Here is a 12,184-nt window from a genome sequence, read left to right as displayed (position 1 = left end):
ATGGTGAAATGGTAAATATCCTATTATTCGCCGATGATGTGGTATTGATATCTCACTCACCCAAACTCTTAGAATCAATGCTGAATAACATAAGCCAAAACTGTCAAAAAATTGGATTGGAAATACACCCAGACAAAAACAAGAGATGAAAAACAAATACTTTAAAGATCATACAATCACTCTAGAATCTCACACCATTGAAAAAGTTGAAGAATACATCTACCTTGGCCAGTCCATAAAAATGAATAATGATATATCGAATGAAATAGCAAGGAAAAAAAGAGCTGCTTGGTTAGCCTTCAACAAAATAAAATCAACAATTACCAACCAAAACATAGACATAGAAATAAGAGTCCATCTTTTCAATAGTCACATCTTACCAGCATTAATTTATGGCAGTGAAACATGGAACACAACTTTAAAAGAAAAACAAAGCTTAATAACAACTCAACGTACAATAGAAAGAAGAATATGCAATATAAACAAAACAGACCTCGTAAGACGCACAGAAATCAGGAAGAAGTCTTGACTCACGGACCTAATAAAAGCAATCTACAAGAGCAAAAGAAGATGAGCAGGACATCTTGCCAGAATGAGAGACAACAGATGGACAGTCAGAGTTACAAACTGGTATCCGAGAGATACCAAAAGAAAACCTGGAAGACAGCCTTAGGGTGGAAAGACCCAATGATTAAGAAAGTCGGAAGAAAATAGAGAAGAAAGGTAAGACAGGAATAGCTGGACTCTTTACGACCTGCAGTCATGTTAGAGACTTTTGAATTGTGTTTATAGTTCAAAATATAGCTATTTTGAACTGGGTTTACATATATGCTATTTTTAACTGTTTATTATTCACTTTGCCAATGTACTTTATCCTGTAAGATTGTGACAAAAAATTCATTTATTTCATTAATATACATAAATCAAAATTAGGCTGGTGTATAATTTTAATTGACATTTGGACTGTTCAAATACATGAAATTGAATTTTTTTTCTCCACTCCACCAGTAGAAAGCATCAAATGACTGTTGTGAGGTATTGTGATGAATCTGGCATATGAGGAATCAGTTTCCACAAATTTTAATGAGAACAGGGCTGGAATTTCAACATTCATTATAAAAAATGAAAATGAAAAGAAGGATAAGAATTGTAATGACCAGGAGAAAGAGTCTCTCTCACACACACACACACACACACACACACACACACATTTATATATATACATGTCTGCTTGCCAAGAGAAAAGCCCTAATTTCATATCCACCTGTGATGAGAGAAATTTTACTAAACCTTTTCAGGTAGGGCCAAAGTTAACTTATATTAGAAAGCTGAATAATTTTGAATTACAACCAAAGCAACTAAGCCATGGGGCATATATATATTACATCTGTTAATTTTGTGTGTTTTCTTCTGAATGGTATGCTTGTTTTGCAGAATGAAAAATCTGATTTTCCATGAGGAAATTACTCCCACCTAAACATAAGATCAGATAACTCACTTTCAACTGAAAAGCCTAATAAAAGGTTCTTCATATCCTAGATGCAATTTGAAGGTGACAGGAACAAATAGATTCACAAGATATACCAAAGAAAATTTGGAGTAGAGGAAATCAGTGAACACTATGATCAATGAACACTACTGCTTAACTCATCTATTATATAAAATTTATAAGAAAAAAATATTCATTACAAGTCATTCATATTGTATTCTTTAAATAAAAAAGATATTAATAAAAAATTTTATTTTTGACATACATATTTCTTCAAAATAAATAGTTACAGTTAGGATTTCAGGAAGCTAATTTGATATAATACTATCATGAATTATTTACTTACTAGATGACTTCCAGAAATTTCTGAAAGACTATATGGTTTGTCCCTAAATAATGGTTTCACCCTCAAGATGTTGTCAACACTGGGATGGACACCACTACCTACCTAGCAATAAAATGAAATGTTCGATATTTCATTTATTTATTTAATATATATAATATATTAATATATATAATGAGAACTATGTGTCGTACGTGGCTAAAATTTTGCCAGGGGTCATGAAAAAGATGATACATGCCAACACCAGTATGAATGAACAAATTGTGTCACCGTCTATTGGAAATTTACCAAACTTTTCAAACAACTCTTGATGACAAGGATATTACTTAAGTTCTGTAGATCTGGAAAAGGCATATGACAAGGTGCCCAGGAAAAAGCTTTTAGAAATATTACAATTATATTGGATAAATGAAATATTATACAGGTAAATACAGTCTATATTTAAGTTGTCAGCAATTAGAATTGAAGGGAAGACAGGAATATGATTTGATGTAAAATCAGGTATAAGAGGATGCACATTATATCCTCTCTTATTCATCATCTATATAGATCACATAATGAAAGAAAGTGGCCCTAAACCTGATATTAGAATTGGTGAAATGAAACTTAGTTCTTTGCTTTATGTAAATTTGGCATGAAAATCGGCAATAAAAAGACCAAAACTATGAAAATAGGCAGGAACACAGAAAATTTCAGCTGTGTTCTGAATGGAGGACCTATAGAACAAGTAAAATATTTCAGCTATTTAAGTGCAGTTTTTAGTGAAGATGGCAAGTTAAATCTGGAAATTGACAACAGGATAAACAAAGCTGTTATGGCAGGGAGCTAGGTGAATAAATTTATATGGAAAAAGAGAGAAATTAGTGAAAACACTAAACCAGCAGTATACAAGCCAGTACTTATAGATCTGAATGTTGGGTAAGAAATAAAACAGCTGATCAAAGACTTGGGATCACAAATATGAGAGTTCAGTTCTGAGATCAATGAGAGGAGTAATGGCAGAATCATTAAAAATGAAGACATTAGAAAGGAACTTTAGACAATGTTTGCATCCAAGAATGTGTGAACAGGGCTAATCTAAGGTGGTATTGTCACTTAAATTGAATGGAGGAGGAAAGGTTAGCAAAACAGATGTTTGATGCTAAGACAGGAAAAACACCCAGAGGAAGAACCAAGGTCTAGGTGGAGTAATTCAGTCAGAAGCAACTTAGAATGAAATGCTAGATATGACAATATTGGAGTGCAGACAATATAACAGACTAATTTGGAGGAATATTGTTGATAGGAGATTAATAATGTAAACTTAATCATACAGTGATGTTACAGTAGACTGAATGTCCCCTCAAGATAGGAAAGGAGGGGGAGGGGGTACTAATGATATCAGATGACTTAAGTTCAGTTAGGGTAGGAATGAAAGAAAACAATGATAGCCACAATGTCCCATATAGCAGTAAGTTTGAGGCTATCTGATGTGAAGTGGAAGCTAACAGAATGAAATATATCGTGGGATGTTGCTCCAGACCTGGCAGCTCAGTTGCAGGGGATGAAGAAATGCATCATCAATTTAGCCTTATGGGTACTAAACAAGTGATCATTATGGGTGACTTTAATTATCTAAACATTGATTGGGTAGAAGAGAAATCTCAAGATACGAATGAAGAGGAATTTATTGAATTGTTGTGAGACAAGTTTCTCAAGCAGCATGTGAAAGAAGGAACTCGAGATGAAAGAGTTGGATTTGTTCATAGGATCAGAATGGGTCTCTGTTAAGAATACAATTATTTTACAACCAGTTGGTGGCAGTGATCATGCTGTGCTTTCTTGGGAAGTATCTAATTATATTGATGTTCCAATTAGAACAGGTTATATGCTGAACTACAAAGCTGGAAATTATGATCAACTCAGGAGAATACTATCTTTGGTCCCATGGTATCAGTTACTGAATAGGAAAAATGTCAGCACTGCATGGGAATCTTTGAAAAAGTGCTTAAATGAGGTGGTATCTGAATGTATCCCTAGTGTTTGAAGAATAAATAGGTTGGGAGTGAAATGGATATGCAACATTATTAAGCAAGAGATCCACAAGAAGATGTGGAAAGAATAACATGAGAATAAGAGTGAGAGGAGTTATGAAATATATAAAGCTCAGAAAGGTAACGAGTATTGTGTGAAAAGCTAAATCGGAGTATAAAAAGAAACTGGCTATGCAAGCTAAAGGCAATCCAAAATAATTTTATCATTATGCCGCAAGCACAAGAAAGAATAAATGTAAAAGATAACTTTATTGAATGCAGATGGTATGCTACTAATGAGATTGTTCAATTAATGAGTGCTCATTTTCTAAGACATATCAACCAGGTGTATGTAACATGGTGCATAGTGCTACTGCTACATTGGATGAAGAGTTAGAGGTGCATAAAAATGAGGTTGAAGAGCTGTTGCATAATCTGGATAAGAATTTGTCAATAGGAACAGACGGAATATTAGCACATTTGCTAAAGTAATACCAGTCACAGTTCAGAAATCATACCACAGGAATAGAAGGAATGCACGATAGTTCCATCATACAAGGGTGGTGCAAAAACTGATGAGTCTAACTACTGACCTCACAATATCTCTGGTATGGTAGTGAAGATTTTAGCAAAGTTGGTAGGAACGCACGTACAGAAATGGGTAGACAAACAAGCTATACTCTGCAAGAAACAGCATGAGTTTACTAAAGGAAAATCATGTTTTAGCAATTTGCCGAATATTTTATAACAATTATAGCCGAGTAGGATAAGGAAAATGGCTACACTATGATAATGTTGGATTATGCCAAGGCATTTGATAGGATACTACAGGAAAGGCTGTTGCATGACCTGAATCAATGGATGGTTGACAGACAGATATCAAAAAGTGGTATACGGTAGGTGTGAATCTGCCATATTTAAGGTGACCAGTGGTGTACCGCAGGGTTCAGTCCTTGGATCATTGTTCAATCTATAATTAATGACATTAGGAAGCATCTAACAGGAGATGCACAATTGTTTGCTAATGATGCTAAGATAGGCAGGACAATCAGGGATGTTACTGATACCCAGCACTTACAAAATTATTTGAATAGGTGGGAAATTTGGAAAAAAAAAAAAAAAAAACGGTTGTCAGTTTAATGTTAGTAAGTGTAAAGTTATGCACTTTGGCATGATGAGATTTCCAGTTGCATATTATATTAGCAGGATTATTCTTTATAAGGTCCTGATATGACCACACCTGGATTATTGTGCGCAGATTTGGTCTCCTGGGTGGATAAAGAAGCTGTGGAAAGGATGCATAGAAGAGTTACAAATGATAATGTATGGATTATGGGATTTAGATAATGTGGATTACAGACTCTGATTAACAGGAGAAAGAGAAGTGATATGATAGTGTGCAATAGCTCATGTAGAAGTATATACAGGGTGTTCGGGATAAATTTGACATATTTATAATTAATTATATTTTTCCGTAAGTTACATGTATTAACACACACTTCTCTTCATTTAAAAGTTTGGACCCTTCTTCATTCATATACAAGATGTCAGAAAGGATGGATAGCTGGAACCCACCTGAATCATGGAAGAGAATAACTTGTATCATGATGATTCGTGCCCGCCATCAAAATAAGGATATTACGACTGCTGCCCAATGCTCCCTGAATACAGTAAAAACAATCAGGCATGAACTAGAGACTTGCAATGGTGACTACGAGGATGTAGCAAGAAGAAAGATCCCTAGCAGACGATCTGATTGCGTTCGTACAGCAGAATTCCTCGCAAATCTGCAGGAACAGGTGTTGAAGAACCCTGGCATTGGAATTCGGGCTTTGTTCGTGGAGTTGCTAACTGTAGTCAAGCCCTGGATAACAAGGGTAGCCAATGGTAGGCCGTATGTATGGCAGCAGGATTCGGCCCCTTGCCACACCTCTGGGAAAAGTCAAAAATGGTTGTCTGAAAATTTCTACGACTTCACCAGTCCAAATGTTTGGCCTCCAAACTCCCCAGACCTTAACCCCATGGATTATTTTGTATGGGGCGCAGTTGAAAAAGACACCAATCGCACTTCCAGTAATACAAAAGCCCAGTTAATGGATAAAATTAAAACAGTTTTTGCAGCCCTTCCCAGGGAGACTGTAGCATCAGCTTGTTCGAGGTTCCGAAGCAGAATTGAAGCTGTGATCGATGCTAATGGTGGTTATTTTGAGTAAATCTTGTTGATAGTATTGTAATTAACTCTGCCTGTAATGTTTTTTTGTCAATTCATTAAATTTAATAGATACAAAGAAGATTTTCTTTTTCCTTACGAAACTGTCAAATTTATCCCGAACACCCTGTAAATTTGTGTTATAGAATATTGTCTAATAAAATCTTTCGTTATATGGATTGGGAAAGAACATGGGGGCATCCATGGAAGTTAAGTTTGTTCGCAGTCAAGAAGGGAGTAAGAGCTAGGTTTTTCTCTCGTAGACCAGTGAGTGAGTGGAATAGTTTCCCTTTAGGGGTAGTGAGCACATATAGTGTGAATGAATTTAAGAGAAGGTATGACAGTTGGTTTGTGTGATTTATAGTCTCTCTCAATGAATCCTTGACTCCACAGAAATTCAGATAATGATAATAATAATTAGGACATGGATATGATGTATTTGTGTCAGTAAAGGTTAGAGGTAAAAGGTGGCCCAAGGATCTGATCCTATTCTGAAATTAGGTATTTTGAATGGTAAACTTAAAATATTGGAGTGAACAGATGACATCAATAGTACAATCATATTAAAACTGATGCTATCAGAAAACAGCTTAGCATTATCTGTGTTCAAGAAAGTTTAGTCATTTTAAGATAAGTCACTTAAACAGAATTGAAGGAAGAAATGTTAGCAATGCATTCCAAATTAATCTGTTCTTTGTCAGACCCTACAGTAGATAGCTCAGAACAAATAACAGATTAAGTTGAAACAGTTCTGTTGATAGCTAGTAAAAATGTAATGTGTGTTTCTGACTAGGTGTCCACCAAATATTTGGTTTTTCTTCGGTCAAATCAGCACGAAGATTTGATATTCGGCTGGCTAAAGCAGAAAAATTGCATGACTTCTTTGCAAATTCAGTCTATATATATCATAAAAAATTATGTCTTGGGTGAGTAAATTTTTTGTGTGGCGAGTAGGGTTGGCATAATTATCAAGCAATGCATGTATGTCTGCGTGCCAATTTAGCTATGAGATGTGGATTGATCTGTTTATTTTACAATGACAAAATGGAGACATTTTAGGCTCTTCTCTTATGCACTAATGGTGGTTTACTTATGAAAAATACAACACTCTGACACACACACACACAGGATTGCTTTAGTACTAAATGAAAGTTTTTGTACTCTTAAAATTTTTCCTGTCTGATTTCTGATGAGAACCAACTATTTGAAAACAGGTCTGACCAGTGAAACTTTAATTTAAAAAAAAAAAATCCTTAATAGAAGGTGAATATATGGGTACCTGGGTAGCACCTGTGTCTTTTAAGCAGTGCAAGCTATAGAAGCTCTGATGCTATGGGTTGCATTCTCATAAGCACTCTGGCCAAAAAAGAACGTTGACTTTTTTTATTTTCACATTTTCATGTAGTTACATGGTTAAGTGAAGTATTATTACACATCTTTTTCAATCTTTTTTTCATTCTGCAATTTGGCCAAAGATTCAACCCAAGTATGCTGAATTAAATTTTATAAACAAGTGTTTTGAACAAAAATATATACATATCAAAACTTTTTACCAGTTTTTTATGAGTATTTTTTTTCTCAAAATATTTGTTTATAAAATTTAATTCAGCAAGCTTCAACTGAATATTCAGTTATTCTGCCAAATCATGGTTGACACATCCCTACTTCTAACATAATATTCTGCACTCCCCTTGAAGACCTACTTCAAGAAATGAAACTAGTAAAGCACAGAAAATAAAAAGAAACTGCACTTGCAGTAGAAAGACAAAATGATATTGTTAATATAAGCTTCTGTTCAGGAAATATATCGGATTATATCTAATAACTTTGGTCATTCAGATTTCAAGAGCACTCCAAGAAGACTTAGTTGAGAGCTTGTAGGGACCAGAAATAGTTTGTTACTGCAGAAGGTTTGTCATAATGAATTTTCTTTAGTATATCATTGATTCTGTACTGCTCAGCTTGTACTTTTTGGTTATTAGTGAGTGAATTCATTGCATATAGTAGTGTTTGCTAAAGTGACAGTTGACTATATACTGAGTATACAGATGTATGTATCTTATTAACTTACAATATTGGTTGTTATCTGTAATTAATTCAATTGAACTACAATCGATTCTCACTATAACAAACTCCATAACAAAATGCCAATAAATTCTGATCAAAGTCCTAGAGCCCTAAAGGAGCTTTGCTATAGTAAATAATTCTTGCTGTTGTTATTGGTGTTATTATCTAAAATTATGGCCAAAGCAACTAAGAATATGAAGCCAGTATGCGATGTTTGTGTTATTTTTTGCTAACATAAGAGTTGACCATAACAAGAGATAGCAAGAAGATTGGGGAGAATAATAAAAAGTTTGTGAAGAAAAGTGACAGGAGTTCTTCATTTTCTTTTCAGTGTTACATGGTGATCAGCATTCATTTCAGTAAATTATGGTGACTACAACGATGTCAGGAATAATTACTTTAATTTCCCGATGTTTCAACCTTCATATTAAAGTCTTCATCTGGAGTACATACTTTATAAACTAACTTTGGTGAGTATGTCATATGTTTGAAATGTAATACAGCTTGTCTTTGTATTATATATGTGTGTGTGTACTCCAGATCATGACCTTAATATGAAGATCAAAATGTCGCAAAATTAAAGTAATTCCTAACACAGTTGTAGTCTCCATAATTTATCAAAATGAAAGAGTTTTGCATATTTTACTGTTAGAGATGAAAATATGTGGAACAACCTTCAGCAATCAGTTACAGAAGCCAAGAATTTAAATAATACAAATGTAATGTGTGATGGTGGGAAAGATAAGTTTAATTAATATCAACTGATGTAGAGACAATTACATGCAATTAACACTGTTGACATGTCAGTATTACTTGTGTGTACAAAAAAATGATAAGAGAAAAAAATGGAGAAATTAATTTTAAGTGTGAATATGAACAAGCTTACACACACACGTGCACATGTAATGCAGCAGAGACCTGTAAGGATTGAGCATTGAGATCTGAGTATATGCCTTACTAATTATATCACAATATTCAGGAAAATTCTCACATTGGCACATTTACCACTTTACAGAATAGCTAAGTTTCTTTAAGCACTCAATTCAGTTATCAGTACACTGTCCACCCAAAATGCATCCATCCAAAGTGTTGGCTTACGCTTGGACTCGCCGATCTTTATATAATTTTCTATATTCGGCATGAAACTCTTAGATTAGATTTCCTATCTTTGAGTTTCTTATTCGGCTAAGAAATAATGTGGTATTCAATATCTACTTAATTTTGAATAATCAGGAATTTATTATTCACAGTCAATTAACATACAGTAATCAACATTCAGACTGCTTTGAATGCTTGCAGTAAAGAGCAAAAAGTCATTATCATTGATATTAGGAAATTTCTGAAAAGCATTCATAATTGTCAAAATAAGAAAATGCTAATGCCTGTGAACTAAGATTATTTTCTCTCTCTCTCCATCCAATCAAAACAATACTTCAGGAACATGACACGTAACTAATGAAGGTATAGTCGGAATAAACATGCAGCTTCTAAGAGATTCCAAAATCCTTGGTTTCAGGACACAAATATCCCATCTAGAGATGATCTCTATTCTAAAAGAATATTTGAGTACATAGTGGAAAAATTATATTTCCCCCCATCCTTTTATCATGACTAAAATACTTCTTGCTTTCCTGCAGCATGTGAAACAAGAATTTCAGTATGGCAGATTTGATTAAAAGTGTGAGGAGAAAGAATTTGGATAATAAAATTAAAAATTCAATTATGCTTTTGCATGAAAACATGTAAACACTTTTCATTAAAGTTTTGATTCAAGTGCACTTCCACTATTTTTTTTATTTATTTTTGTTAACTTTATTAAATCTTGGGTTTATTATAATTTGTGTGTGTGTGTGTGTGTGTGTGTGTGTACACACAGAATACATACATTCTTCAATTTTTTTAATTTGAAAATGACACTTTCTCTAAATCTAGTTAGATTACATTTGGCATAAAACTGGGCTCAATTTTCTATGGACCCTGGATATGCTCAAACTTAGGTTCAGATTAAACATTTTAGTTTAAAGATCTCTAGCATATATATGTGTATCAGATTTTCTCTGAACAGGCTTGATGATTATTCAGTATAAAACTTATCTAGTAAAAGGGGAACACCTTGCTACTTGCATGTGTAACTAACTTGGCGCAATAAAATTTTTTGGTTCTGAAATTCACACCAAGCTCTTTTCAATCACATTACAAGGAATAGTTAAAAAAAAAAAAAAATTGAAATGGTCACAGTCATAATTATATACAGTACAAATTATAAAAGAGTTAAGTCTTACACAAGTATATACAGCTTGAATTATGCATTTACTGACCCTCAGAGGAGTCATCCTCCCACCTTGTACAGGATCTTGGAACAAGCTTCTTTTAGTTCTTCACTTTCTACTAAAGAAAGTTTAGCTTGTAAATGTCGAAACACTGGTCTATAGTTATAGAGCTTTTTGCGTTGGTAATCCACTGCAAAGTCCACTTTTTGTTGTAGACTCCAGAAGTGAGAAGAGAGCAGATGTCGAGGAAAGATATAACTAAAAAAAAAAAAAAAAAAAAACATAAAATTTCAAAATAATGGATTTGAGTTATCTCAGCTAAGCTATGCTATAAGCTAATGTCTTTTATTCCCTTATATGGAGTAGATGAGGCCTTTAAATCCATTTAACTTTTGGAGACTGAGTTGGCAGTTATCTCCACTGGTAGCCAATCAGAGATAGCTGGCTACCAGTGGAGATAACTTTTTTTTCATGAATGGTAATTTTAAGAGAGATTTTAAAACTGTGCATTCTAAAATTGATACTCACTTACCACCTAACTTTGATTTGAGTAAACAATTAAAAAATAAAACAGTTAAATCAGCTCTCTGTCTATCACTAATTATAGGTGCACTGATGAAGAGACAAGCAAACAAATGCTGCCATCTCTTGGTACCTCACCCTAACAGGATATGTTACTGTCTGAAATAATGTAAGTTCTACAGTTTATTTTCTTGAGTTTACGGGATAAAAAATTCGAATTTCCATGAGAAAAAACTGCTTGCCCATGCCACAGATCGACTAACTCGGGAACTGGTCAAAGAAAGGCTTAGAAAAAGTTCCTCCAGCAACTAGACTCGAACCTATAAGTCTATCTTCATGCGGTCAAGTGCAGAGGATGCATGCGCCACTTCCACTGAGCGACACTGGTCTCCTTTGAATTAGCTTATAAAACTATAATAATAATAACACTATGTGAAGTTTCCACTTTACATGAAATCCTAGGCATACTATCAGCTAATTTATTGATGGATCAACATGGCTAAAAAAAATCAAAAACAGGTAACACATAATATAAATCAAGGCAATCACATACTAATTAATTTTATGAAGGAAAACAATTCAGATATATTAGATATTTTGGAAAACCACTCATTTAAAAAATCATGAATATACACTATGTTCTTTCATAGTGTTAAAATGAAGAGTCCTTTAAAATTTAATATCATCTAGAGCAGGGGTAGGTATCCAGAAGCTGCAGGAAACTAGCTAGTCTAAAAACATTGAGCCTTCTAAAGACTGATGATCAACAGAGAGCTGATTTAACTGTTTACTCAAATCAAAGTTAGGTAAGTCGGTATCAATTTTAGAATGCACAGTTTTAAAACCTCTCTTAAAATTACCATTCATGAAAAAAGTGATGGTTGTCTGGCACAGTAAGTCCTCACATTTCCCATTCACTTCAATAAAAATAAAAGTAGTCATGCCCCAATTCACAATGAAATTTATCCTTTTTTTGCTTTCTGTTTGAAATCATTCCAAATATTCACACACAAATATAAGTTAAAATTTTACACAAAGAGCACAAATAGAAAACACAAACAAAATAACCTCGATCATGAAATCATGAAGTGAATGCAACACAGACGATAGGGAGTGTGAAAACTTAAGCACACTCAAGAAAAAGAAGGACACTCTCAGACAGAAATATTCAGACTACACACGCTACTTATAAGTCTAAACAATGCAATATTTATCTCTGCCGAATAATCTGTTTGTTACATTCTGTAACCTTCTTACTAATTGTTACCCTCA

At 33.8% G+C, this 12,184-nt stretch overlaps 1 protein-coding gene across 1 annotated transcript in view; it reads right to left on the bottom strand.

Moving 5' to 3' along the window:
• The window catches only part of LOC150109478 (LETM1 domain-containing protein 1), an 86,675-nt gene that overhangs the window by 34,321 nt on the left and 40,170 nt on the right, over nucleotides 1–12,184 (bottom strand). The window contains exons 5-6 of the mRNA XM_090402443.1: nucleotides 10,462–10,648; nucleotides 1,836–1,937 (exon numbers count right to left, since the gene is read on the bottom strand). Of these exons, the coding sequence (XP_090258569.1) occupies nucleotides 1,836–1,937; nucleotides 10,462–10,648 (289 nt within the window). The remainder of the gene's footprint in view (nucleotides 1–1,835; nucleotides 1,938–10,461; nucleotides 10,649–12,184) is intronic.

This window comes from Typopeltis vanoorti, chromosome 2 (assembly GCF_054136105.1).
Source record: "Typopeltis vanoorti isolate ZY-2024b chromosome 2, IOZ_Tvanoo_1.0, whole genome shotgun sequence".
Classification (NCBI taxonomy): domain Eukaryota; kingdom Metazoa; phylum Arthropoda; class Arachnida; order Uropygi; family Thelyphonidae; genus Typopeltis; species Typopeltis vanoorti.
The sequence above is the reverse complement of the archived record's forward strand: the minus strand, read 5'-3'. Positions and strand labels throughout refer to the sequence as shown.